Source organism: Plectropomus leopardus, chromosome 10, assembly GCF_026936395.1.
Source record: "Plectropomus leopardus strain MGB_pleo_1.0 chromosome 10, ASM2693639v1, whole genome shotgun sequence".
In the NCBI taxonomy this organism is placed as follows: Eukaryota; Metazoa; Chordata; class Actinopteri; order Perciformes; family Serranidae; genus Plectropomus; species Plectropomus leopardus.
This window is the reverse complement of record NC_142185.1, coordinates 22,596,005-22,622,405: the sequence shown is the minus strand read 5'-3', so window position 1 is coordinate 22,622,405 and position 26,401 is coordinate 22,596,005. Positions and strand designations below refer to the sequence as shown.

The 26,401-nt window shown below is 37.9% G+C and overlaps 2 protein-coding genes across 2 annotated transcripts; one reads left to right on the top strand and one right to left on the bottom strand.

Annotated features, from left to right (window-relative positions):
* Positions 1-548: 548 nt before the first annotated feature.
* LOC121949331 (immunoglobulin superfamily member 3-like) lies at positions 549-12,953 on the bottom strand. Its single transcript, XM_042494994.2, has 10 exons — positions 12,763-12,953; positions 10,442-10,816; positions 9,918-10,334; positions 9,361-9,765; positions 8,458-8,826; positions 5,694-6,065; positions 5,189-5,581; positions 3,778-4,188; positions 1,715-2,107; positions 549-1,605 (listed from the first exon to the last, which is right to left on the bottom strand). The coding sequence occupies exons 1-10, from the start codon at positions 12,830-12,832 to the stop codon at positions 1,400-1,402; spliced, it is 3,411 nt and encodes a 1,136-aa protein (XP_042350928.2). The 5' UTR covers positions 12,833-12,953; the 3' UTR covers positions 549-1,399.
* A 3,560-nt stretch (positions 12,954-16,513) lies between these two features.
* Positions 16,514-26,293, top strand: klhl6 (kelch-like family member 6). Its single transcript, XM_042494004.2, has 7 exons — positions 16,514-16,951; positions 17,029-17,194; positions 20,135-20,584; positions 21,144-21,381; positions 22,403-22,605; positions 24,329-24,542; positions 25,430-26,293. Exons 1-7 carry the CDS (start codon positions 16,686-16,688, stop codon positions 25,726-25,728), a joined length of 1,836 nt encoding a protein of 611 aa, XP_042349938.1. The 5' UTR covers positions 16,514-16,685; the 3' UTR covers positions 25,729-26,293.
* Positions 26,294-26,401: the final 108 nt, after the last annotated feature.

The window sequence follows — 26,401 nt, the reverse complement described above, 5'->3', positions numbered from 1 at the left end:
ATATTCTCTTTTGGCAACTAGTGCTTTAATGCATGGTCCTCGAGTTTTAGGGGACCAAAATTAAATTGGATAATACCTTTAAAATTGGTTGCTTATAATTTACAGCCAATGACTGCCTGAAGACAATGTGAACAACTTGTAGAAGTAATAGGACATAAAGATAAGAGATCAGATTGAACTCTGTTAGGAAATATAGAGGTGCCAGAGACTGCTAAAAAAATGACAACATAAGAGTAGAAAAAGTCCAGTAATAAATATGAACTGTATAAGCAGTAAAGCAAACACGTATACATAATACAGTAACAATAAAGATAAATTGATTATGCTCTACCAGACCTTGCTGTTTAGGTTGGTTAGTGGTCATCTAGTTTTCAAGAATCAAATGACATGCTCAGCTGATTTTCAATTATTGACTTGGCCAATCAAGAACATTCCTCCGGCCAAAAATGCTCTGGCTGTATAAGAAAAGTGGCGATTCCTACATTGTTCAATAATTATTGATGTAAAATAAACTGTGAAACACCCTTAAATGACAGACCTCAGAGTAGTTGTTTCTCATGGTGACTGTTTAATTTCAAATCAGTCTAAACAATGAAAAATGTTTCAGAACACTGATAACACACACAGCTGTCACACTGCATCTGTAAGTGAAACTCTGCATCCAGAGTCACAAACATGAAATGTTTGCTGTAGCAGTTTTCTTCTTTAACTGTACGAATGTAACCTCTGTAAGAATGGCGTGACTACTGTCTGCCCAAATGCTGGCCACACACACATTGCAGCACATTTGCAGACCACGCAGTCATCTTGTGCTCTTGCAGAACCACAGAGCACTTCCTGGTTGATTCACCACCGTGCTACTTACTGAAAAAAGTTTAAAAACTTTCCACATGTCGTGCTCAGCTGCACCCTTAGACATGCTATGTGCTTTGACTTCTCCCCATCAAAGACATCGTATCAAGCTGCCTGGTGTGTTGCTACATAAAAAGGAATCTGTCAGTCTGAGTGTGTTGCCTTATAGGTGCAAAGCCACAAAGTTGATCTCCTGCAGAGCTCGACTGTCCATTGCAGGCAGTAAGAAGCTGGCGATTATGCAAAGAAGTTTTAGCTGGAAAATGAAAAGTGCCTGTTTAATTTTAAAGGTTTAATGAATTTCATTAATTCATAAAGGCAAAATTATCCCCAGCTGTGCAGAGGGAAACATTCAAACTTTTTATGGGAGTTTATTAACACACTCATTTAAAAAAAGAATTATTGAACTTTGAATAAAAATGAATTTAAAAATATATATATACAGCACAAGCTTGAATAATTGCATAAAATACTGCTTATACTACATTGCACATAAAAATAGAAGTGCATTTTTTTCTCTCTTTTCTTCTCTTCTGGTCTGAAGGGTTCAGTTCTCTGCACTGGGTTTGGTGTTCAGAGGATGTTGCTCTGCCCACAGAGTTTGGCCCGACTGCTTTCTTTCTGAGATCTTGCTCCAGCATATCTTCAGAAACAGTAGGAATATGATCAACAACAAGCAGACGGCTATAGCTATGAGAATGCCCATCCAGATATCTGACTCGCACGCTGACTCAGAGACAGGTTTAACATCTCCTGCAAGGAAGAAGACAAAGATTCGCTTTACTTCCTTCCACATATGCATGACTTTCAACACTGGATTTTGCCAAGAGATACGACTGATCACACATTAAGATGTGCTTACCCTCTGAATAGACATTAACAGTCAAATATCCCGAATATTCCACTGCAACCTTCCTCCACCCGTGGGACAGAGATGGGAGCCACTCTTCTACCTCACAGAAATAAATACCACTGTCTTCAGGACTTGGTTTCAAGACTGTAAGGGTAAACTGGTTGGGCACAGGGTGGCGAAATCTGAGCTGATCATCCTTCCCAAACATGTCTTCTAGCGTGGAGTTACGGTAAGCTGTAAATATGGGGCGTTGTTGAGTTTGTCCCTCTCTCTGCCAGAACCACCTGACCTGGAACTCAGATTGGCTGCTGGATTGTTTGGTGATATGACAGGGGATAGTGAAACTGTGGGATCTGCTTATATTTAAGTTCTTTTCACCCTTTTCGATGGACAGGTTTTTCTCTGTGGAAAACACACAGGAAAAAGACACATTTCATTCAACTTCAGTTCACAAGACACGCCAATCAATGGGACTTAACATTAAATTCCTGGGTACACAAACAAGGGAGAAGTTGGAGAAAGGAGACAAAAGGGAGATTAGGAGGCTTTGCAAAGGGCAGGAACAAACAACATAAAATTATTCTGTAAAACTAAAAGAGCAGAGCAAGTAGGGCATATGTACATAACAAAGTAAAGATAAGAAACACCATTAGAGCAAAACATATGACAGCACGATTAGAGAAGTGGTTATTTTGTCAAGAAACAGAACGATACATGCGGTCGTGAAGCACAAGCCAGAAAAACACATGCATACAATATACAGCCCTTCATATGATATTGGTAAATGGATTGCAAGTTTTAGAGGAAATGTGCAGCATTTTGGGAAATATGTTTTGCTGTCATATGAATAGTTATCTCAAACAGGAGAGACACACACAGCCGCATTTAGAGAGCTGCCCACAGAGCAACCCAATCGTCAGAAAACATGTTTGCATTATGCATTGCTGGGCTGATACTGATAATGTTCAAAATAAAAGTATGGCTTTTTAAAAAATAAGCAAAAAATACTTTTTGATCATTTATATCTATTCTATATTACTTGGAGAATATTAACACATTTCTCATTTGATCAGCTCGTTTTCTTGTCAAATGCTACATTTTACAATATTACACTGAACACATCACCAGGACGTTGTAGTTGACTTTCACGTAATTCTCATTTTTACTGAATGTAGCTTGAACGCACCATAATGTAACTCAATGAAACCTCCGTTTGCTGCGGTCACCGGTCGCTTACAGGTAAAGTTGACTAGCTATGTTCCCTCCGATTTCAACGCGGATTTGTTGTTTTTGTTTTTTTTTTCCTAATTTTACTCTCTGTAAACATACACTCCTCTCGTTGGTATATATTGGTAGCTGATGAGATGTCCACTGCAGAGATGTCTCGATAAAACAACAAACATTCCTCGCGCCACTCACGCTGCTGGATAAACAGTGATGGGTCGCTACAAAGCACCCACGTGTTGTTCCCAAAAACATTTTGAAATACAGCAATCACAATCGATGTTGTTGTTTGTTGTTCTCAAACAGTGGGTGTCTTGTCGAGGTGGCATGCTATCTCCTCCACTTCCTTATGACAAAGTCAGCTTATAAACAAGTATTATTTCACTTCAGAAACACTGATATGATACATATGAAACATGCAAATCTGCTGAGAATAACCAAACAGTTAAAACCAAGCATGTCAAACTAAGCTGATCATTCTAGTGTGACCATCCTATCAAGCTGTGCACGTCTATTTCTATGCATAACACTAACCTTTATCTCGACACTGTCATTTCCCCATACTCAAAGACATTGGTTTGGTTTCAATTTTACAGGAACTTCATTAGTTTAACCAGCTAGAGTGACCATCACAAACTGGTATGACCAGCCAAACAATCAAAAATGATGTGAAAACATATCTGAAGCTGGTCAAAAAAGCTGGTCATCCACCTTAACCATCTTAATCTGGTCAAGCTGGGGGTTTTTTTTTCAGCACAAAAAAGTAACATGTTAGTGTTTTGCAGAGACGTCTAAAGCCAACACGTTCTCCTCATGACTGGACTACAGAGATATCTAAAAGATCATACCTGTAACATTTACAGTCAGCTCGATAGGGCCAGCGCTGTCAGAGGCTTTTTGCTGCCACTGACCCTCATGATCCAGCTGGTATTGCTCCACCTGGCACTGGTAGGTCCCACTATCACCCTCATTGGCCGTCTGAATCCCCAGGTAGAAGCTGCTCTGAGTGGGCCTGGAGAGACGAAGCCTCCCCTGCAGGCCTCTGAGCTCCCGGTTTTCTGGGTAACTGAGCAGGCCCGTGTGGTCAAGCTCCACCAGGGCATTCGAGACGGACGAATCCTGTCCAGTGTAGAGCCAAGCGACTTTGTAGAAAAAAGAAGGACCGGATGCACCTGTGATGATGTTACACTGGAGCTCGACCTCGTCTCCCTCCATGGTGGTCACCGGCTGCTCTGATTTGTCTAATCTAAGGTCATTGGCTGGAGAATGAGAGTGGGAAGAGAAGAGAAGCTTTTTACTAAACCTAGATTGCTTTTGTTGAAAGCTGCTAAAAACTTCCAAATGTTGAACCAAATGTTGCTTAAATGGTGCAAAGAAATCTCCGTATTTCCCAACTAAGCCCAAACTACTTCAAAGCTGAGAAGAAGTAAAGGACAGATATACTGTATGAATATTAAAATCTTTCTTTAAATCTTTTAAATAAACAAAACAGGTTCATAATTGGCAGAACATAGTCCGGTCTTGTAAGGCCTTGTCAACTACAGTACATGTTCATCACATTATAGAAGGTAAAGATGGACAACGTCTCAACACTTCCTTCCTCTGTACAAAGATGATGCCAAAATATCCTTGATACAAGCGCTGCCATGTTTTGCTGGTGTCATCATTTCAAGCCAAAGTCTGCGCAGTAGTGATCAGCCGTTTTATCGAGGTCCAACCCATAAACCAATCCGACCCAATTGTTGGCAATCACAGCTATCAATCATGACGTATACCCCATTGCCCTTCTTATAGCACTAACTAACTAATTAGCTTAGTTAGGGTTAGGTTAGACAAGATCCCGCTCACTATGTAGATAAGAACATCTCTTTAGGTAACAAAAACAAAACGATTCTTATTTTCTCATGATTATACACCAAAAAAACAAACTTATTGTTATTGTTATTATTGTTAACATTTCTGCCAATTTATCTCCCTAACTCCTACAAAGCGGACCTTTAAAATGATAAAAACCATCTTTGGGGAAAAAAAAGATTTGACATGTACTTTGATTTTTTCTAGTTAGGCCTGTGTCACATTCACTAACATAGAGGGGGCGGGGTTTATGACTTATTATTTACTTACTTACTAATCATTACCAGGAGGCAATCAAGCTGTTTTGGCTTCACTTTTAGGAAATGATCTTTATATATAGTCTATGGATGATAAATGTTAAATGCTTAATGTAATACGGAGACATTTTCAGTGACACAAACTTACTAGGCTCAATAACTGTTAGCTCTGTAGTTGTGGACACTGGTGCGAGGGGATACCAGTCACCATCAGGTTCTTGAAGCCACTCCACCACCTCACATACGTATGAGCCGCTGTCTGAGAGTCGAGCTTGGCGAATATTCAACTCAAAACTAGGGCCCTCGGTGCGCTTGGTGCTGATTCGCTGTCTGTGGCTCAGCTGTACCTGGGGTCCAAATGTCACCTGGGCATCCCGGTCCGAGCTCACAATGGTCTTATTTTCTCCCTGTTGCTGGAGCAGCCAGGTCACAGCATAGCGAGAGTATGCAGAGAGATCTGATTTAACTGAGCATTTCATTTCTATATCTGTGTTGACATTTCTTGTCAAGGCGGGAGTGGGAGTAAGGATGAGCTTGCTCACTAGGAGAGGGGAAAAAGTAAAGTCATGATTAGAGATAAAGAGAAACAGAATGCACAGTGCAGGTTTCACCCCAAAAATGCTCCACAGATGGCTTTGAAGTGTCAGCAGTACCTGGGTTCTGCACCACCACAGCCAGCTGGTTGGATGGAGGCAGCTTCTTATACACATTTTCCAGGAAAACAGATGCCCTACAGTGGTACCTTCCTGCCTCCCTGTGGCTCGCACCGTTGATAAGCAGATAGTAAACTGCTCCATTCTGTTGGTTTTCTACTTTCAGCTGGTAGCGGTTCTGGTTTCCTGACCAGCTGATAACACCATCAGAGTACAGTGTCAGGATGTTATCTATGTTTGAGGCGTCCCGCTGCAGGCTCCAGGTGAGTGTTATTGGTACACGTGGTCCTATCACCCGGCACATCAACATCACATTTTCACCCATAGTCACCATGGACTTGCGACTTAACAGATTCACTTTCAGAAAGGATTCTGTAACAAAAATCCAAAATAGACAGCAGAGACTTACTAGTCAGAAAGCAGAAGTTAGTGATCATATAGTCATCATGTGATCAGACAAAGTGAAAAAGAGATGTGAGTAAACAACATTCCCATAGTACTACTACTAACACGTTTCTCAACATAATTTCCTTTATGAGATATTTTACTTTAAAAGGACAAAAGCTTAATATCTCCATAATCTTGTCATTGTCATTCATGCATTTAATATCCAGTTTGTAAACCTGCTTGTCTTCACATCCAACTTAGAACTTAAAGCATTGAGCATTCTTAACATTTTTGAGAGAATCAATTTTCAGTCATTATATGCAAATACAAGCAGTGAGGCACTCCAAAGTCGATACTTGAGTGTCATTACAATACATGCATGCTGACAAAACTTCTAGTCTCAAGGAAGTGAATCACCCAATGACTATTACACTGTGTAGCACAAAAGTGTTGGATTACACAAAACACCTCCTGAAGATTTTGTTTAATATTAATATGTTTAAGATTTTTGATTAATATTCAAAAAACTTTTGCTCATGATTGTGATTATCTTTTGACCTGAGGTGGCACAAGAGGGGGCAACAATACGGTGCTAATATGTTAAGTGTTTACCCTCTGTGAAGCGTGACTGCTCTCAGGAACAGCTCATTTCACCTGCGTGGTTCTGCTAGACTCTGAACTCAGTTGTACCGAGTTCAAAAGAGGGAGTGTAAACTTTTTCCACAGGTTGAACTCAGAAGAGCTGAGTTCAAAAGAGGGATAATGTTGGAGTATGTAAGTATGTAACCTAAATCTCTGTAACCGAACAATGATTTCAGCTAAAGTGTGATTATAATGCTAGGATAGGGAACAAGTTTCATGTGACATGAGCCCTTAAGGATCTGTCAAAAAAAAAAGGTTAAAATCGTTATGCAGTTGCAAAAATTATGAAGTGAGAATGTTGAAATTACCGTTACAGGAATTTAAATGCTACTATATAGGTAATTTAAGAGTGTCATGTTAAGGTCATCCGTAAACAGAGACTAAAATGAGGAAATATTTTTGTATATGAGACAAAAAAAAAAGAGAGTGTGGGTGTCTGGTCTCTGTGACTGAGTTCAACAGGTCATGCAGAAAAGGAAAAAACAACTCCTAAGAAGGGACTGTCCTCGAAGTTGACCAATCCAGAGAAAATGCCACGCTAAATGGGGAGCCAGATGACGAGGGGAACCAACCAGAAGATGATTCTACCTTCATTCACATTTCCTCATTGTAAATAGTATAAAATACTGGATCAGGGAAAGATAGGTTGTCAGAATGCAGGCTGACTCGCTGATGTTATCGGCTAGGGAGATGCATTTCTGATCCAGAGCTCTGTAACTGCTCATTGCTTGCTTGAAAAAGATTCACTAAAAGGTTTGAACTCAAAATTCTAAATTTTGTGTGGACATTCACTTATTTGCTGTTCATTGAGTTGCTTTTAAGAATTCTGAACATAGCGCTCACCCTGGGAGGGTGAGAGTTTTTTCTACTTGCAGCAACCAAGAGAAAAAAAAAACTCCTTCAACTCAAAGGTATTTTTTGACACCAGGTCCTTTTCTCTATTTTGTTTTCCACTACAGGCTAGTACTCCCTCAGTGTAGGCAAGATTCTCAGCTGATTGCCATAGCGATGCTGCATTAAAACTGCAATGACATCGTCTTCAATGCGACATTCACCACACTTTGTCAATTGTACAGTGCTTTATTTCTTCAAAATTTGGGGCAAATGAAGAAAAAAAATTGTAGTTGTTATTGATGGTAGCTTGGCGAGTTTGTGCAGAATGTCTGCAGTGTTTTAACTCCGCTATCTAGTACTGACTCAGCTCATCGGAAATTTAAATGAGGCCAATGGTAACAAAAAAGGGCGAGTAGCATTTAGTAGAGCCGAGCTGTAACATGCAGTGGAAATGCAAAATTAGTTTCTTTCAGTTAGATTTTAATTTCTTGCCCACAAATAAAAGTTTTGGCCTGATGGTGGTATTGCAGGAAAGATCAGAGGGGTCGTCAAAACATGAGAAATCATTTTCTGGGAACCATAAATACCAATCCTAAATTTTATGGCAATCTAGCGAGCAGCTGTCAACATTAACATCACATCTGGACTATAGTTTTGGATGGCTGCACAGACTGACAGATCACTGGGCAGACCAAGCAACACCCACATACTTAGCTTTACCACTGTTTTGGCAAAAAAGACAAAATAATATTTTTTAATAGACGTTTCAGATATGGTGAACATTACACCGTTTTTCAGTTAACAGATCAGTTGTTTCATAAGAGGAATTTGTTATGGTAATATGTAGGTTTCATCATTCATTTGCCCCGAATGATCGTTAATACATGGAGACATATCTTACCCGTAGGAGCCACTGTCACAGTTGCAGTCTGAGAGTGGCTGTTGGTCTTGCTGTGGATTTTCCATTCAGACACGGCACACTTGTAGACTCCTGAATCTGAAGCCGTGACTTCATCGAGCTCGAGGGTGAAGGTGTCGATTGCTGGACGCATTGCCTTTACTTCACGACTCTTGAACTCTTCCGCTTTCTCCATAACACCCTCCTGACTTAGACCGATGACGTCGGTGAACACGGCCGTTGACGTCAATGTTGATTTACGTTGCCAGGTGACAGAGAGCTGACCTTTGACCCCATGCACTTTACAGGTGAGGTTCAGCCTGTTGCCTTCGTTGACACTGGTGTTTTGCATTTCAACTGAGAGCCCACTCTCTGTGATGAAACAAGGCAGCAGATGAGTGTGATTGAGAAAGTCACAGTACACACCTTAACTTCGTTAAAAATAATATTTCCAAGCATATAAGTGTTGGTGTATTGTGGTATGTATTTTGTGGTATATTTATTGTAGTATATGTATTTTGTTGTGCTTTACAGTTTCAGTAATGTGTGAGACGGTACACTATAAGAATAGTATAGGTCTACATGTAAAAGTCCAACTAGGGACAAGAGCTGAAAATAAGCACAAGCAATATATTGTCTGTGAAAAAGTATCCATCCTGTGTTCTGTAGCAGAACTGTTGTATGCTGCATGGTCCCAAATAAAATAAAATAAAATAATTAAAGTTAATTAAATCAGTTATTGCAAATCCCCATTACAAGATAAACGTGTGAAGATAAAACTCAAAATCCTGGGTAAATCATACAGATAAAAAAAATCAACTTTGTGTGTGTGTGTGTGTGTGTGTGTGTGTGTGTGTGTGTGTGTGTGTCTCTGTACGGGCTCACTTGACTGACTGACTGACTGACCTGTGGCTGAGATGTTGACCAGCTGGAAGCTGGAGTCTTGGGCTACTCCCTGTGTAAAGGCACCATCCTGGCCTCTGTCCTGCAGCCACGCTCTACAGATATACTTTCCCTGGTCATCAGTTCTGACTGGCTGCAATGTGAGACGGTAATCTCTGTCCCCTGTCCGGGCTGCCCTGAGCTCTCCTTCTTTCAACCGCCCGCTGTACTCGGGCCCCACGGACAGAATACCTGTAGGGCCGATACGGGCCAACTCAACACTTCCCTTGAGCCAGGCGACAGAGAAGAACTTTTCCTCCAGGTTTTGTGTGTTCACACTACAAGACAGTAACAGCTCCTGCCCGTCCTGCAGAGTAGCGGACTGGGCCGAGATTCTTACCGCCAGTGATGACGTGTCTTGTGCCACCTCTACTTAAAAAAAAAGCATAGTTAGACAAAAGCAGACACACACATCCTGTCAAGAGACCACAATGACTGCATAGAGGAAGAGCAATGAAGACTGTGTTGACTGATATCAAGATGTCCTATTTAACAGATAAAATCAGTCGGCTGCTTCTAACCTCTTGCTTTGACAGTCAGGGTGGTTTCATCTGCATCTTTCTGTGAGATCGTGTACCAGGAGCGGTCAGGATCTTGGATCCACTCTTGAGCCTGACAGTAGATCCTGCCTTGATCTGACAGCTCCAGCTGTGCAATGTTTAGCTTGTACGTGGCATCTCCCATTTTATCTAACCTTATGAGTCCAGCTTGGTAACGCCCTTCAAACCCTGGGCCTGGGCTCAGTGTGAAATGTCTGTCCAGAGAAATGATAAGCTGAGGATCGTCCGCGCCGTCTTTGCGGAGAAACCAGGCAACAGACAGATGGGTGTGCTGGATGGTGTTGCTGGAGGCTTGGCATGTTAAAGTGAGAGCATCACCCTCGTTATAGCTCAGCGAGGTGGAGGCAGGTGATGAAACACTGAGGGAGTTGTCAATCACTACCACATCAGAATCAGAGACAAAGACATGAAAGTCAAACATTTTTGCGATCATGCAATACAGAAATGCAGTTACATTAAAGTAAAGGAGATTAGTGATTGATTACCTTTCACTGTTGTCATAGCGCTGTAGGTTCCATCATAAACAGATACTGGGTTGACTACAGTACATTCATATTCTCCTTCATCATTTTTCTCCAGCTTTTGTATCTCAAAGAAGACTGAGTCTGGAGTCACATGTGTTAAAGTGATTTCCTTGTGCATCACGCGGCTCCCATACATGGCATAGGGGAAGAACTTGTCCCCGGTGCTGATGACGTTGAGCTCATGTGTAGGCCTTGCAGGCTTTTTTACACGGAATTCAAATTCTTTTCTAGTGCTGGCACTGGTGAAGCCGCTCACGTTGCAGGAGATGGAGAGTGGAGTGCCCACAACGCGATACAGAGGCCCAGCCTTTGCTTCAGTGTGCACTTTGGCTTCTCCTGTGTGAGGCAGACAAAACACAAATGTTTAAATCAATTCAATACTGAAACTCCAAGTGTTTTTATAAAAGTGCTACACCCCTGAGAGCTACCTATGTTTTAGTATTGCATTGATATGCAAAGCAAAAGGGCAAGGGCAATATATCGACATTAAACGGATATTGTGATAACTAAACCATTTCTTACATACATTACCCTTTTAGGAATATGCACACTATGTATGAAGTTATATATCATGAATATCATTGCCATATTTACTATTATTTGTTGGGTATTTGTTTGTTTGTTTGTTTTATGTTATTTCAAATGTTGGGATCATGGTGTGGGCTGGTGGGAGGGACATACAGTAGCTACTGTAAAGATTGACAATGCTTTTCTTCTGTTTCTATGAGAAGTAGCCTGACTGCTGTAAGGGACTCATTTTGACAAATAAATAGTATTAAAAATTGTGCTTAGATATGTCTTACCACACGTTAGATGGGTAGATTGTTTCCATTCTCAAACATGAGACACACAGCTTAATTTATAGAGCTGCTTACAGAGCAAACCGATCACCAGAAAAATATTTGGCATTGCCTGTTTTTGCAAATCATAGATACATTACAGACATTATTACATTATTATTTAGGTGATATGTGGAAATTGGGATGAGCAATATTTTGATATTATGTCAATGTAATGATATGACTGGATATCGTCTTGGATTTTGCATAGTGAATATTGAAATCTTTTCCTGGTTTTAAAGGCTCCATTACAGTAAAGTAATGGAATTTCCTAACAACTTACCAGACTGTTAGCTCTTCTATTGTTTGACTTTACTCACTTATTATCATTATGTCACCATTATCAAAAATCTCATATCTCATTGTATAAACACTTTGTGAAAGAACCAATAGTCAACCTACAATGTCATTATTATATCAAGCTCAAGGTGTTCGGTCAAAACTTTTGTGATTGTATTTATTTTCTCTGCTTCGCCCAGCCTAATCTGTAGCCCTGAAGTTGCTTTGCAAGTTGCTAAAATATAACACCTGGCACTTTATAGTTGGCTGCACAATTTATCAAAATATTATCCAAAATTGCAATATGGCCAAGTGTGATATACAGTAGCAGGAGCTCAATTTTTTTGACAAAGGTAAAATGTGTCACCACATACCATTAAAAATGTTACAATGTAAAAGCATTGTGGAGCTACAGAGATGCCCCAGCCCCAAAATCATACATTATATTTCAGACATATGGGAACATGATTGTTTGGTACGGACACCAGCAAAAATCATATCATTTTTATTTTTTAGTGAAAATTTAAGGCAAAAATTAACTTCTCTGTAAAATTGCAACTCTTATCGCAAGTGCAATATGCTCTTTTCCTATATAGTACTATATAAGGGGATGTATGTGTTCATTGAACATATTCAACAAGCTCCTGCAAATAGTAAAACAGATCTCTTGCAGGACATTTATTTTCATCTGAAAGTAAGGAAGGAATTATTAATGCTTTTTCAACTCCATGAAAATTATTTGCCAGTAAGTTGTTTGCCTACATCATTAAATTGTATTTTGTTTTGTTTTTTTAAGACAATAACTGAAGTGAATCATCATTATGAATAATTGGAAATCTTTGCAAATGCAACTTTATGAAAACTCTAGAAAAAAGAAGAGTTACCAAAAATACAGTGAGTATTTTAGTGGTTATTTCTTTTTATTTATTAGAGGTATATTCAAGGTGGACATAATGACAGATGCACAATGTTCCACTCAAACTGCACTTAAAAACTACAAGCTTCTTGGCTCCACTTATTACTCCCTTACTTTAAAATCACTCTTTCTTTCCTCTGCTATTTTTAACAAGGTTTTCAACAAAATAAGTAATAACTATTTTATGTGCTCAGCATGTTCATTCACTACTATACAATTCAACTGCAAGAATTCAATGTGCTACTCACCGCAGTGCAGAAGTAGCCCCAGACAAAAGAGCAAATTGGCCCTCACACAAAATTGCAGGGAACTCTTCATCCTGAACCTGCCTCAGAAGTAACACACCATTGCAGTTGTGCTTAAGCTTTAAGTCGATCTCTGTGTGACAATCTGTGTCCTCACACAGACATTTAGGTGGTTAATGCTTCCTGTAGGCGCACCAAGAGGAAGTCTGAAATGTTTCCTGCCTTCACACACAACGGCAGCACGCTGGACTAGTACATCTATCATTGTCATTTATATATATATAATTTTTTTGATTAGGCATACATACATTCAGAAAGATCACATTGTCTTCGATAGGGTTCATGAACGCATCAGACTTTTTGACACCATCACCAAATGTAATACCAAGTCAGAAATTCCACCTGTAACAACCTGTGAAAAAGGGTGATGAGCGCTGATTTGACCTCGATATACCTGAAATAATATGAAATCAGGTGATGCTCTCTGCTGCAGACAGGTGATGCGCTCTATCGTCACCCTTTGAGATAGACACCCCTCCATACTTAAAAGTTTTCGCCCGTTCAAAGCGAATAGCGCCATCCTTTTTCCTTTTTTTGTTTTCGCTTTTTTCACGAAAATAGGCGTAACTTCCGGCTTTTTAATATTCGATTATTCATTTCCATGAAAATATGTTTCCATAATCCGATCAGAAAGTCAGGACCGGGTAAGGGAAAGGCCCTGCGGTTGAAGTGTGTTGCTAGGAAACAGCTTGGGTCCCAGTTTGACTCATTTCGGGAAAAACTGAAACAGGGAATAAGTTTGAAAACATTTACATTATGTTTGAGTGGTGTATAGACCTATGAGGCAACAGTGCCACTTGGTGGAAAAGATGAAATCATACAGTTCTGCTGTAGCTGGGTCCTTAACATTGCATTGTAGCATGAGGCACATTTTTTTTTTATTTAACACATTTTACACATAATAATCCATACTATAATTTAAATATTCACATATTAATGCTAATTGTCTCATACTGTATTTATATTTTTACACACTTTACACAGCATACTCCACATACTTTAGGTTAAATATTTAAATATTTATGTACTGTGCTAATTATAAACTCTTACTGTATTTCTGTTTTTAAAAAAATATATATTATATACTTATTTCTACTTGCGATGATTATATGCTGGCGTCAAAACGACTGTAACAAACCACAATGCCCCCCCAGGGATCTATAAAGTATTTTTTATTCTGATATAATAAAAAATAGCCTAATACATTTCATTTATAGGCACTTTTCGAAGCAATCAAGGACACCTTACAAGACACATTAAAAAAAAACAAGCAGTAATGCATCCATAGATCATGAAGTCAAACAATCAATAAACAGTCATAAATCAATAAAATAACTTGACAAAATTATTGTCATGAAAAAAATCGGTCTAAAATTATTATTTGTCATATTTAGCCTGCCATACTTCACTCTCTAAAGTGTGAAGAAGTGAAGTAACAGCTTTGTCCAGCATTAGAAAAGTAAGCCATTAAAACAACCAAAGAGCTAAAAGAAGCACCAGGAAGTAAAAAAAACACTGAATTTATCAATCACATATTAATTACCAAGATGCCTATTATGTATTTATAATTATTAAAAAATAACTAAAGACATACAGAAAGAAACGTTCATCATAATTAGTGTATAAAGCTTCTAAAATATTGGGAAAATTAATCTCTGATGCAATATTTACAGGAAATAATCTACTCATAATTGATCCTATAAGGGCTCATTTTACCTCAAAACTCCTGCCGTCATTGCATTTGGGTTCATTTATCAGTTGTCTTGTACTGTAAAGCTAATGTGTCTGTTCTGGTATTTACTTTGACAGATCACATGCAGACATACAAATATACCCACATAAAACGTGTCTATTAGTAAACATTTAATATGAGACATACAAGACATATACGACATGTTTGTATGTATGTAGGTGTATATAAATATGTTTGTATGCGTGAGTGACAGTGATAGACACCTTGGTATTTCTTTTCATTGCTTGTTATTTTGGCTTTGTTTGCTGTGGGTATTGTTCCAACACACTTCATGCAATAGGAGTGTTTGTCTTTTAGTTTATTTTATTGATGTTATATGCAATGTGATTCATGTTAACTTTCCTACCTTCAAATATGCTTTGTCAATATGTACAGTATTACATTGTGCCAATAAAGCTAACTGAATTGACTTGTATTGAAGAATATGAAGGAGGGTGACAAAACACATCATTGAGGTGAACCAGTGAATGCATGAAAGGTTACTATTAACTCCCACACATTGTGATCGGTCTGTCAAAATGATTAAAATCTAAAATAACTTTCCCTGCATACAGAAGAAACAAACTACACACAGAAGCCTAGCATGAGTTTGTAGACTTTTTCTCTGCTTTATTTATACAAGATATAGAGATATGACATTCAAAATCCATATATACCTACAATATATTGCACTTCATAAGAGAATTGTGCAAATATGAGCGCAGCAGAAATCAAGCGGAGCAACTCCAGCAATTTTAATGTGTGAACTATTTACGTATGAGTATAATATGAATTATAGCGTGTACATCTATTAGAATATGTCATAATGATGAAAATGTAAAATACTACCATGATACATAAAATATGGCATGGGAATACAACAATGTAATGTTACTGCACAGTGACATAAGGAATATAGGGATACATATTTTACTACTACTTACATGTTATTGACATTATGTTGTAATAATGAAGAAATATATGTCCTACAGATTTATTTCTTCCCAGCTGTTCTCTGATCTAGCATGGACAGCATTACCTCTTAAGGCCTTAAAAAAAACTTTTTTCTCAAAAGTCAGACATATGTAACTGTGCAAAGGGGTGAAAAGCAGAAGACACGAGTAAAGGGCAAAAGCTGATCTTTCACTTTAGACACTCAGAGTCATTCTGCTGGTTTGAAGACCAAACAAGCCACCCTCTGGTCACTTAAGTACACTTATTCAACTACTGTACTGTACTGTTCTTTTCATGTCAATTTATACCCTTACTCTACTACATTTCAAAGCGAAATACTGTAATTTTACTTATATATTTTTCTGAATGCTTAGTTACTTTACAGTTTAATTTAAGAGTTCAGAAATTATTTTGTTTTGTTATAACTTAAATTACCCAGGACTTTATATATGGGTTTTTGTGTTTTTTCATTTGTCTTTACATTATTTTAGGTATATTTGTGTACTCATTTTTTTCAGATTTTTGTTGCAGTGGATACTTTTACTTTTAATATTTTAAGCACTTTTTCTTAAATATACTCACTTATTTTTACTTAACTCAAACTACTTTACTCAAATATTCAATGCAGGACTTAACGTGTAACACAGTATTTTCACAGTGTGGTACTTTTTTTTTATGTAAAGGATCTGAATACTTCTTCCATCACTGAGCACTTGCCTAATGCCAGAATGACAGTAATGTAAGATAAGAAATGAGTTCATGTTTGCAGTCATTTTATCGACACACAACACACACATTTAAACTATGTATTCAAGATAAAACACTCCAGCCACACTTTTAGCCCACAATGTGTTAAATGTTATGTGCAGTATTCTGTATTTGTTGTCATCTGGTGGTGGAGTTCTTGCGTCTGTGTTTTTTCAGACAGAGGAAAATTGGTTAACTTGCGGAGAATTTACTCAGCATAAGAAGAGGAAGTGTCTAGAAACAACGGTTGCTACATGCGCATGTTCCTCATAGAACAGCAATAGGAAGTATGAAGAGCACAGGAAAAAACAAATCCACATCTCAAAGCGACGCAAGTGTTTCAAGCGTAAACCACAGGGGTCTTTTAACTGGTGCAGGTGCAACTTAAGTAGATGCAAGCCATTCTTCTGAGTTTCTGTAGAGCTTCTAAAAGATGAGTGACTCACTGGAGAGGACTACAGACTGTCCTCTACCTCTTCTTAAAGATGACTGCAGCCCAGACGAGGACAGAAACAACAGAAACAGCTTGACAGGCTCAAGTGAGTTGCGTTGGGAGGATGGAGGTCTTCCTGTGGAGCTACAGAGAGGGATGGAGACCCTACGAGTGAACAGAGAGCTAACCGATGTGGTCCTGTGTGTTCAGGGACATGACTTCCCTTGCCATAGAGCCGTACTCGCTGCTGCCAGTCAGTACTTCAGGTAAAATAAATCCACTATTGTCGAACTCTATTGTGATGGCACTGCTGGTTTTACTGAATGAATGTTTTTTTGTGTAGGGCCATGTTTTGCAGTGGTCTGAAGGAGAGTTACGAGAAGTGCGTGGAGATAAAGGGGGTGGACAGTGGAACCATGCATTCTCTCCTGGAATATACCTACACCAGCCGAGCCCTCTTCACACACTCTAATGTCCAGCGAATACTCGAGGCTGCCAGTCAATTTCAGGTGAACTCACAATTAAAGACACTTAGTTTATTAGTTTACTTTGCACATTCACCATTTGATACACAGAGAATTCCTTGTCTATCTTAATCAGCAGCAATCACATTTTATAGTGATACAAACTGACTGCCAGGAAAGACACAAGTTCTACAAAATGTAAACTGTAATTATCAAAGAAATTGATTTTTTAAATTAAAAAAAAACATGTCTTTTTGACTTCAAAAAACTCATCCTAGACCAAAAATGAGACCCTAAAAATAAATCTAAAAATATAAGTCAATCGGCATTTAGTTTGATGCCTTTTGCACTGATCCTGGTTGGGAGTTACACTTTTCATTCTACTTAAGTGTGACCACAGGCATGGTCATGTGGTTCTTCACTGGAAGTGAAAAAACACCACAAACTACCAGAATTAGAGTGTTGCAGTTTGAACCCAACAGCAGCAGCTCATTGTTCATCAGAGTTTGGGCCAAGCCATTAATTTGCAAGTCTCATGTCTTAAGTCCTAAGTCAAGACTGACAAGTCCAAAGTCCTAAACTTCGACTTTAGGAATTTGAGTCACAGTACGTTCTTCAACAAATGTAAAGCCTTTTTAACAACTGCGTACTATTGTTAGCTTAGCTTTAGCTTGTTTACTCTATTACAAACATTAGACTTGTCAAAGTTGAAAGTTGTGTCTCCATCTGTAATTTTCGACCTGCACGTTTCACATACCGCAAACAGTCTTTTGTTGACCACCACTTTGTTCTTCATGGCTCTTTTCTGCAACTTGGTTGGATGTTGTTGGATTGGTTTGAAATCAAGTGTATGTTGGAAATTTAGGGTCGACTTGCTGTGAATGGACTGTTACTTGATTCACAAAATGAAGTACTTTACAGCACATTCTTAATTTTGGGGTTTTTGGGGAGGTATCACATAGATTTGAATGTCAAAAGGTTCAAGTTCAAGTAAAGTAATGAGTCACTGGTGTTAAAACTTCAGTCGGGTTGCACAACTTTTACGATTTTGTCAAGTCGAGCATAAAGTCAAACTTTTTACGCAAGTCTGACGTGACTTGAGCCCACATGTCTGCTATTTTAACAATATGCTTAATATTAGTCACTTGGGACACATGATGCATCAAAAACATGCCAGGAAACTCTACGGTAGACAATTAGCAGATTTATTTACATTCAGAAAGGCCTGTTCTGAGGATTTTTGAGGATTTTTAGCAGCATTGTGGCCCTCTGTAGTGTAGAACTACATTTTAAATCCTCATTTCTCTAATCTTCTTACTTTAGACAGTTTATTCTCATTTAGTGAAACAAACATCTTACTAAGTAAACGATGAGTGAAACAGGGAAGTGAAAGTTGCCTAGTTGTTTACACTCAGGATCAGTTTTCCATATAGTCTTAAAATAACTTCACAGCTGTGCCACGCACAAAGGGGGAGGCAGGGGTTTGTTTTCCTATACTTGTCTTTTTGAGTTTTTTGAAAATAAACAAAAAGCTCAAGCATTCAAGTAAGCATTCAAGTTTGTACTTTAACAGGTTGTTTTAGGACTACGATTTACTTCAGGATTTAGGTTAGAGTCACAGATTAGAATTTAGAGTACACTTTGAGCATGTGAATGTAATAATATTAATTTCATTTATTTGTCTAAATGGAATTACAAAGTGACAAAGTGCTAATTGATAACACAAACAGTATAGGTCAGCCCTAGATTTTTGGCAGCCTTGAACAGAATTTGGTTTTGGGGTCCAAAACATGAAGTCTTAAGTAGGAACTATCAGGTGCAACACCATCTTTAATTACAGTATTTTCCCTAAAGACTATGAATGGTCCTCTCAAACCGATCTCTGTATATAATTTGACTTAAATCATGGACTGCAGGGCCAGCAGATTGTGTTTGTGTTGATTTTTATTAATGTTTCAATCATTAATTTTGTTTAACTTATAACTATTAATACAACAGCCAAATGTGTTTTATTTTTTAACCAAAGAATCACGGGAGTGCTTGTTTTGTAGGCGACTCAAGATCACTTACTTAGGCTACCTAAATTGTAAATTTTGTCCATTACTGACCTCAACTTAATCACCAGAAAAGAACATTGGAATTGAACATTTCTGCAAACCACGGTTATATTGCATTTGCATGTTATTATGTATTTGTTAAAACTTTATGTTTCAACAATGCAGTAACTTGTGGTTAGGTTTAGGCACAAAGAAGACTTAGGAAACTTAGGTTAGGAAAATATCATGTTTTGGCTCAAAATGCTCTGTATGGGAGCAATGTCCAGCCTAAAAAGCTGGTGGAAAAACACAGACCGGCCACTAAGAAACACCCACATTTGGGGCCTAAAAGACTAATGGAAAACAGATAAAGGTTGCTACTAAACACCCATGTTTGAAGCCTATGAAAAAAATAATGACTTGCTAAAACACAACCGCTTTTGTTTCTCTGAAGCCGCCTCACCAAGGTGACACGACAAAAATGTAGGTCATACAGTAACTCACTTACACAACATTGATATGTTACATATGAAATATGCAAATGTAACATATTTGTGGTTTGCAGAACATATTTGGTCTATATATGTGTGTGTGTGTGTGTGTGTGTATATGTATGTATGTATGTACACACACACACACATAGACACACACATATACATATATATACATATTTATTGCAAAAAGGACTTAACTATTGTCAGTTTTTGTTTAGGAAGTTAAATATTTATTTTGTTATTGTCTCATTCTTACAAAATTACAAAAATAATTAGACTACAATTGTAAGTTTCGGACACTTGAAAATCTATTGCAGCTTATCTTAGAAATGTAGCTCCATCTGCTTTTTCTGCTTTTTCACTGAGAATATTGAGAAACCATGTCATCAGAGTGCTTTCTCATTTTTTATCTTAAAAGCAGTACTAAAGCTCATATGCTGGCCTGTCTCCTGTAGTTCCTGCGTGTCGTGGATGCATGTGCCAGCTTCCTGAGCAAGTCTCTGCACCTTGAGAGTTGTGTTGGGATCCTGAATCTTGCTGAAAGCCATGCCTTGCCGGCCTTGAAGACCGGGGCCCAGGACTACATCGTTGCTCAGTTCTCCCAAGTAGTCCAGCAGCAGGACTTCCTGGAGCTTCCGACAGAGTCTCTGGAGGCTGTCCTGCAGAGGGACGACCTTGATGTGAAGTGTGAGGAGAGTGTTTTTGAAGCACTCATGCTCTGGGTGAGAGCCTGCCAGGATGAACGCTCTCCTTCACTGGCCAGGTTGCTTTCACATGTGCGACTGCCACTGTTGGAGCCTGCATACTTTGTAGAAAAGGTGGAGTCAGATGAAATGATTCGCTGTTGCAGTGAAGCTTTTCCTTTGCTGCAAGAGGCTCGCATCTATCATCTCTCTGGCAGAGAGGTCAGTATACAGGGAAGGCCAAAAATGAGTTATTGTGTCTGATATTAGATCAGTTATTCTGCAAAATGCTGCTATGCTATTTCGAAAACATTTTGTCCACCAGTTGAAAAAGCTATCTACTATCCTTTGACATTTTCCATATTATTAGTGTGTGCATTTATTGGGGGCAGAGTTACTGCTAAAAGTAATTGGTTTAGTTTCTTTCGAAAACATGGTGGGGCATGGGGGCTTGATGGGACTTGACAAGAAATATCAAACAGTTTCCAAGAAAATAGTAAAATGTGGCATGAAAAATTCCTTACAATTAGTACTAACAAAGTTAATAAGAATTATCAAAAATATAATTTTTTTGTTCTTTCCTAATTTTCACCATCTTGATTTTGTTTTTATACTTTCTTGTAATTTTCTTGTAACTTTTTGCTGATTTCTTGCTTATTTTGGGGCCATTTCTATTTAAGTTTCTCATTGCCTTCTTCCCATGTTTTTGCCAATCAAGCCAAACCAAGCCAATATGCTCAGGTTACAAAGGGTTAATATGCTTTGTACATGTTTTTTATAGGTGGTCTCTGAACGAACCAAGCCCCGTGTGCACCACTTTCTGTCAGAGGTGTTCCTGATCATTGGAGGCTGCACTAAAGACGAACGCTTCATTTCCACTGTCACCTGTTTGGACCCTCTCAGACGCAGCAGACTTGAGGTTGCCAGGATGCCAATCACAGAGATGGAGGATGAATCCCAAAACAGGAAATGGGTGGAGTTTGCGTGCATCACCTTTCGAAATGAGGTGTACATATCTGGTGAGAGAAGTCATGTGTTGGGGTTTTTAAAAAAATTTTTCAGCGAAGTTCCTGTAATATGTGTAGGAGACCCGCTACAGTGTAGGTGAAAGTGAAATTGTTCCCTGTCTACTGATAATGTATCTGCCAAGTTCTGGTTTCTATTATATCCGCTCATCAAGTTTGGATTTCTCTTACATATTTGTCATGTTTTTGTAAATAATTCAAGGCTTCACATAGTTAACCCTTCAACACCTTGATCGATCTTGTTTCTTGTGCTGCGATTAGACGCCTCTCATGAACATTTAAACCTCAGAAACCTGAGAGAATTGGTCTGATTTCTTTTGAGAACAAAGAGATAAGAAAGAAAAGATAAACTTGATAAATAAATTGGCAAAAAAAAGTCCCCAAAATTGCAAAACAAAAAATTAATAGAAGATAACAAGAGGGGGAATTATTGAATATTTTCAGAAAACTATGGGAAAATGTCCATAAAACTACACTTAACACTTAATTACACACTTAATTCTTATAATTGTTTATTTTAAATAATGTTATAGAAAGAAATACTGCATTTTCTTTGGGTCAGTTTCTTTTATCTGTCAGGTAACTTTGTTGTTCTGCTAATTCTTTTGGAAATTTTTGGGCCATTTATAAGTTGCTCGTCACCTTCTTCCCATGTTTTTGAAAGAAATCAGCTGAACGGGCAACTACTCAGGTTTCAAATGATTAAATATTATGTTTTAATGAGTGAATCCATAATTTATAGCTGAATGAAACAGGATGATGTGAAATTGTCTGTACTTACAGTTTTTGTGGGTTAAGGTGTTTCCCAACTCAGGAACTGACACCACAGCTGTGGTTATTTTAGCAGTTCAGTAACACGTACACTGTGTTAGAGTTTAGGTTATGGGAATTTACATCTTGAATCAGAATGTTACATGTAGAGAAAAAACAGTTACTAAAGATTCAGCAACACATCATTGTTTTGGGATGAAAGTCAGTTTTGTGACAGTTTTCTCTCATGCTCCTGTTGTTGCAGGAGGTAAAGAGACACAGCATGATGTCTGGAAATATAATGGCGCCCTGGACAAGTGGATCCAGATTGAACCTCTGATAACTGGGCGCTGGAGACACAAGATGGCAGTTCATGGTGGCAATGTGTACGCACTGGGAGGATTTGATGGAGCTCAGAGACTTGATAGTGTAGAGGCCTACGATCCCTTTCACAATCGCTGGTCACAGGTAAACATATAAGAAGTCTATAGAAAAGTGGTGCGATTAAATTTACTCAAAATGTTCCTTAAAGTGGCTAGAATTCACAATTTTAGAATAACAAAGTGTTGACAAAGCTAAAGAGAATTAAAACCCGATTTAGTCAGTGCAGTTTGAATGTGGTGGAGCATTTTGACAGATACTTTCCTTAGAAGATGGTGGGGACCCAAACAGAGCTAAAAGGAGAATTAATATTTTGCTTAAAGACACACAACTTCGAATTTTGGGCCATGTCTACTGAATGTGGGCAGATAATATAAGATATAGTAAAAAAAAAAAAAAGTATATATAAAAGTATATATATATAAATAGTGTATAGTAGTGATGAGTCCTTCCGTGTTGAGGCTTCAAAACGTGTCGAGTTATCCATGAATGTTTTTGTGAAGCGCATATCAAGGTTTGTATCGATGATGTATGTGGTGACATTCGAAGCCTCGGTAGCCGGCTGTACGATGTGACCGATTCAGGAAATGGTTTGCGTGTTTGGCGTGCGATTCGAAATATAAGGGCCAACAAAACGCAATGGACCTCCCCTGTCCCCTCACATTTTGTGGACTTGGAACTTTTTTGCGCGTTTGTTTGAAATCTATTCAAGCTTATTAATGAGTATATTATTGGTTTATTGGCATTATCATTTAAGCACAATTCAATTCAAAGCTTCACGCACCAAAGTCATGGTGTCATTATAATCACTCTGCCTGTTTTACATTTATTATCCACTTGATGGCACAGTAGAGCAAATAAAGCACCGTGAAGCTTCGGCGCATGAGTGAACCAATTGGATGGAAAGCTTCAGTGCTTCATGACACTTCATCTCGCCATCAGTGGCGTATAGTAAAAGATTTAGTCCTTCTCAGACACTAGATTGGGCCCATAAACTCTGGTACCTCAAATTTTTCAATATTATTTTAAAATTCTTAATCCATCATGGATGTTATTTTATCATTCAATCTGGTAATGATTGGATATAATTTCTGTTTAATTATTTACATTTAGTTTTATTTATTTTTAGTATCACTATGGCATCTTTTTATGTCAAGTTTTTTGTATTGGTACATAATGACGTATTTTATTTCATACATGTCCCTTTTCATTTATTTTTCAGAACTCACAAATTCTTTTCATTTTTGCATATATATCTTTTTTTTTTACAATAATCAATATGTGTATTTGTGTCATAATTACTATATTTTTGCTATTATTTCATTTCATTTATTTTTATAATTACATTGCTAATAACTGTACTATTGATGTGTACATTAGTTGTTAAATACTGTGCATCTTATGCTCCATAAAGTGTACCGCTTTTAAACATAGCATATCTCATATATATGTTAAATTCAATTGAATTCGATTTTATTGAAAAAGCCCAATATCATATATCACAATTAGCCTTAGAGGGCTTTACAATATACAACATCCCTCTATACTTGGATACTTACAGTGGATAAGGAAAAGCTCCCCAAAAACCCTTTAATGTGGAAAAAAATGATAAGGCAGGGCAACTGAGGAGACATCCCTCTTCCACGAAGGACAGACATGCGATACCTATCATGGGACAGAACAGATCAACATCATAAAATTACCGAAATCCAAGTAGACAAGTATACAGTACATATATATGTGCCTGTGCCTGTTTGGCTGCACTCCACTACATATACATATTTAGATACCCTTCTGGCTTTGCTTACAGGTGACCCCGCTTGCAGAAGGTGTGAGCTCCTTCGCTGCTGCAAGCTTTGACAGATGGATCTATGTGATCGGTGGCGGGCCCAATGGAAAGTTGGCAACTGATAAGGTTCAGTGCTGGGAACCTGGGACAGACTGCTGGGAACTGCGAGCGCCCATTCCCATTGAAACCAAATGCACTAATGCTGTCACATTCAAGAACTGCATCTATATAGTCGGTAGGTGGTAAATAACTACATTTACTCAAACACACACAAAAACTGCACAATTGCATGAGTATTTTTATTTCATGCTTCTTTATGCTTTTATACTACAATTTTCTACATTTTATGTATTTGACATTTAAGTCAAAAGAATACTTACTAGATACACAAATACAAGTTTACAACATATGAGTTTACATTAATTCAGTTGTATTTAAATTATTTAGTTTAAGTAACTAAAGGATTTAAGTATAACTGAATCAAGATCAAGTTTATTTGACTGGAAATCTTAATTTGTTTTGAAGCAATACTAAATTAAAATTTTATTATAAGTTGAAACAACAGCTTACTTTTTACTGTGTAAATAGAATTACCCAGCAGTATATAAAAAGATATATTTATTGCTACCATTTTATAGTATACAGTATTGTAATATGTAAATCTATAATAAAAGGGATTTTTACTCGGTTTGTATTTTAAGTACATTTTGCTAATGACTTCAATGACTTTTGTTTTTACACTGGTGTATTTTATATATAGTTATCACTATCTTTACTTAGTAAATGATATAAATACTTCCTCCACCGTGAGTTGGTGGCTTTAAATTTGGTGTGTCTGTGTTTGTCATCATTGATACATTTGAAAAGCTTCATTCCAAAATTAGATGAACACAATGTGAAAAAATAAGTATAGACACTACTCTTTAAAAAAAAAAGATTGCAAGCATTAAGCTATAATGCATTATGACATAAGGAAATGGATCAAATTTAAAACTTGCTCAAATAATTGTTGCTTTTTAAGAATGTTGTCTTCTCTGCTCTGATATATCGTGTGAGAAATGGATAATCGGATATGAGTACATTCTTCTAAACTTTAATATGTTTTTTTCTGTTTCCTCACAGGTGGTGCAATGCATGCCATGTACTGCTACTCACCTTTGTCAGACTCCTGGTCCCTCGTGACCCGTCTAGGGGAGAGGGCGAGCTGCGCCATTGCTGCCTGCAACAACAAACTCTTCATCACTGGAGGAAGGGATAATAAAAACCAAGTCATCTCCACGGTGATGTGCTGGGATGTCAGCCGAGGGGTGTTGACAGAGGAGTGTGTTCTACCTATGGGAGTGTCACATCACGGCAGTGTAACGCTCATGAAGTCCTACACACACATACACAGAATAACGCCTACTTCAGAGTGCCAGTGACGCAGGCTGCTGTGAACAGGACGTTATTTTTGCTGAGAAAGGAAATCATATAACTGAAGATACCTTTTTCCCACTCACTATATTAATTTGATGTCAGTTTATGTCAGCTTGAAATGCTGGGAGTCACTATATTTATTGTTTAACAGTATAATCTAACATTACAGCAGCAATTGTTCAAACTTGATTGACTGATAAATAGCTTAATGTGCAACAGTTATAATGGACTTGTAAGTGAAAGACTTTTAATACTAAGAAATACAGTGTTTTATGGCTTTACAGTTAACACGGTGCAAAAAACATGTTAAGCAATGAATGTTGCTGTCAGAATGGAGCTATATTTGGATGGATCAAATAGATGCTTATTATCAACAGAAATTATGCACATTAACATGAGGTGTAGCTGTCATTTAGGAATCATACTAACACCTGGTGTTTTTTTCATTCACATAAGCAAACTCATGTAAACACTGCAATCTGATGGTCACTATAAATGTTTGTATTGCCCCGAGTTTTGTCTAATTCTAAGTAATTAACTCTTAATTAAATGAATAAATATCTTAATCAACATCACATTTGGATTGCCCTTCTTGCACATTTCTGCAAAGGTGTTTAAAAAATGCAAACCTTTGTACCAAAGCAGTTATTGAAAATATTACAGTTTTTACAGATAAAG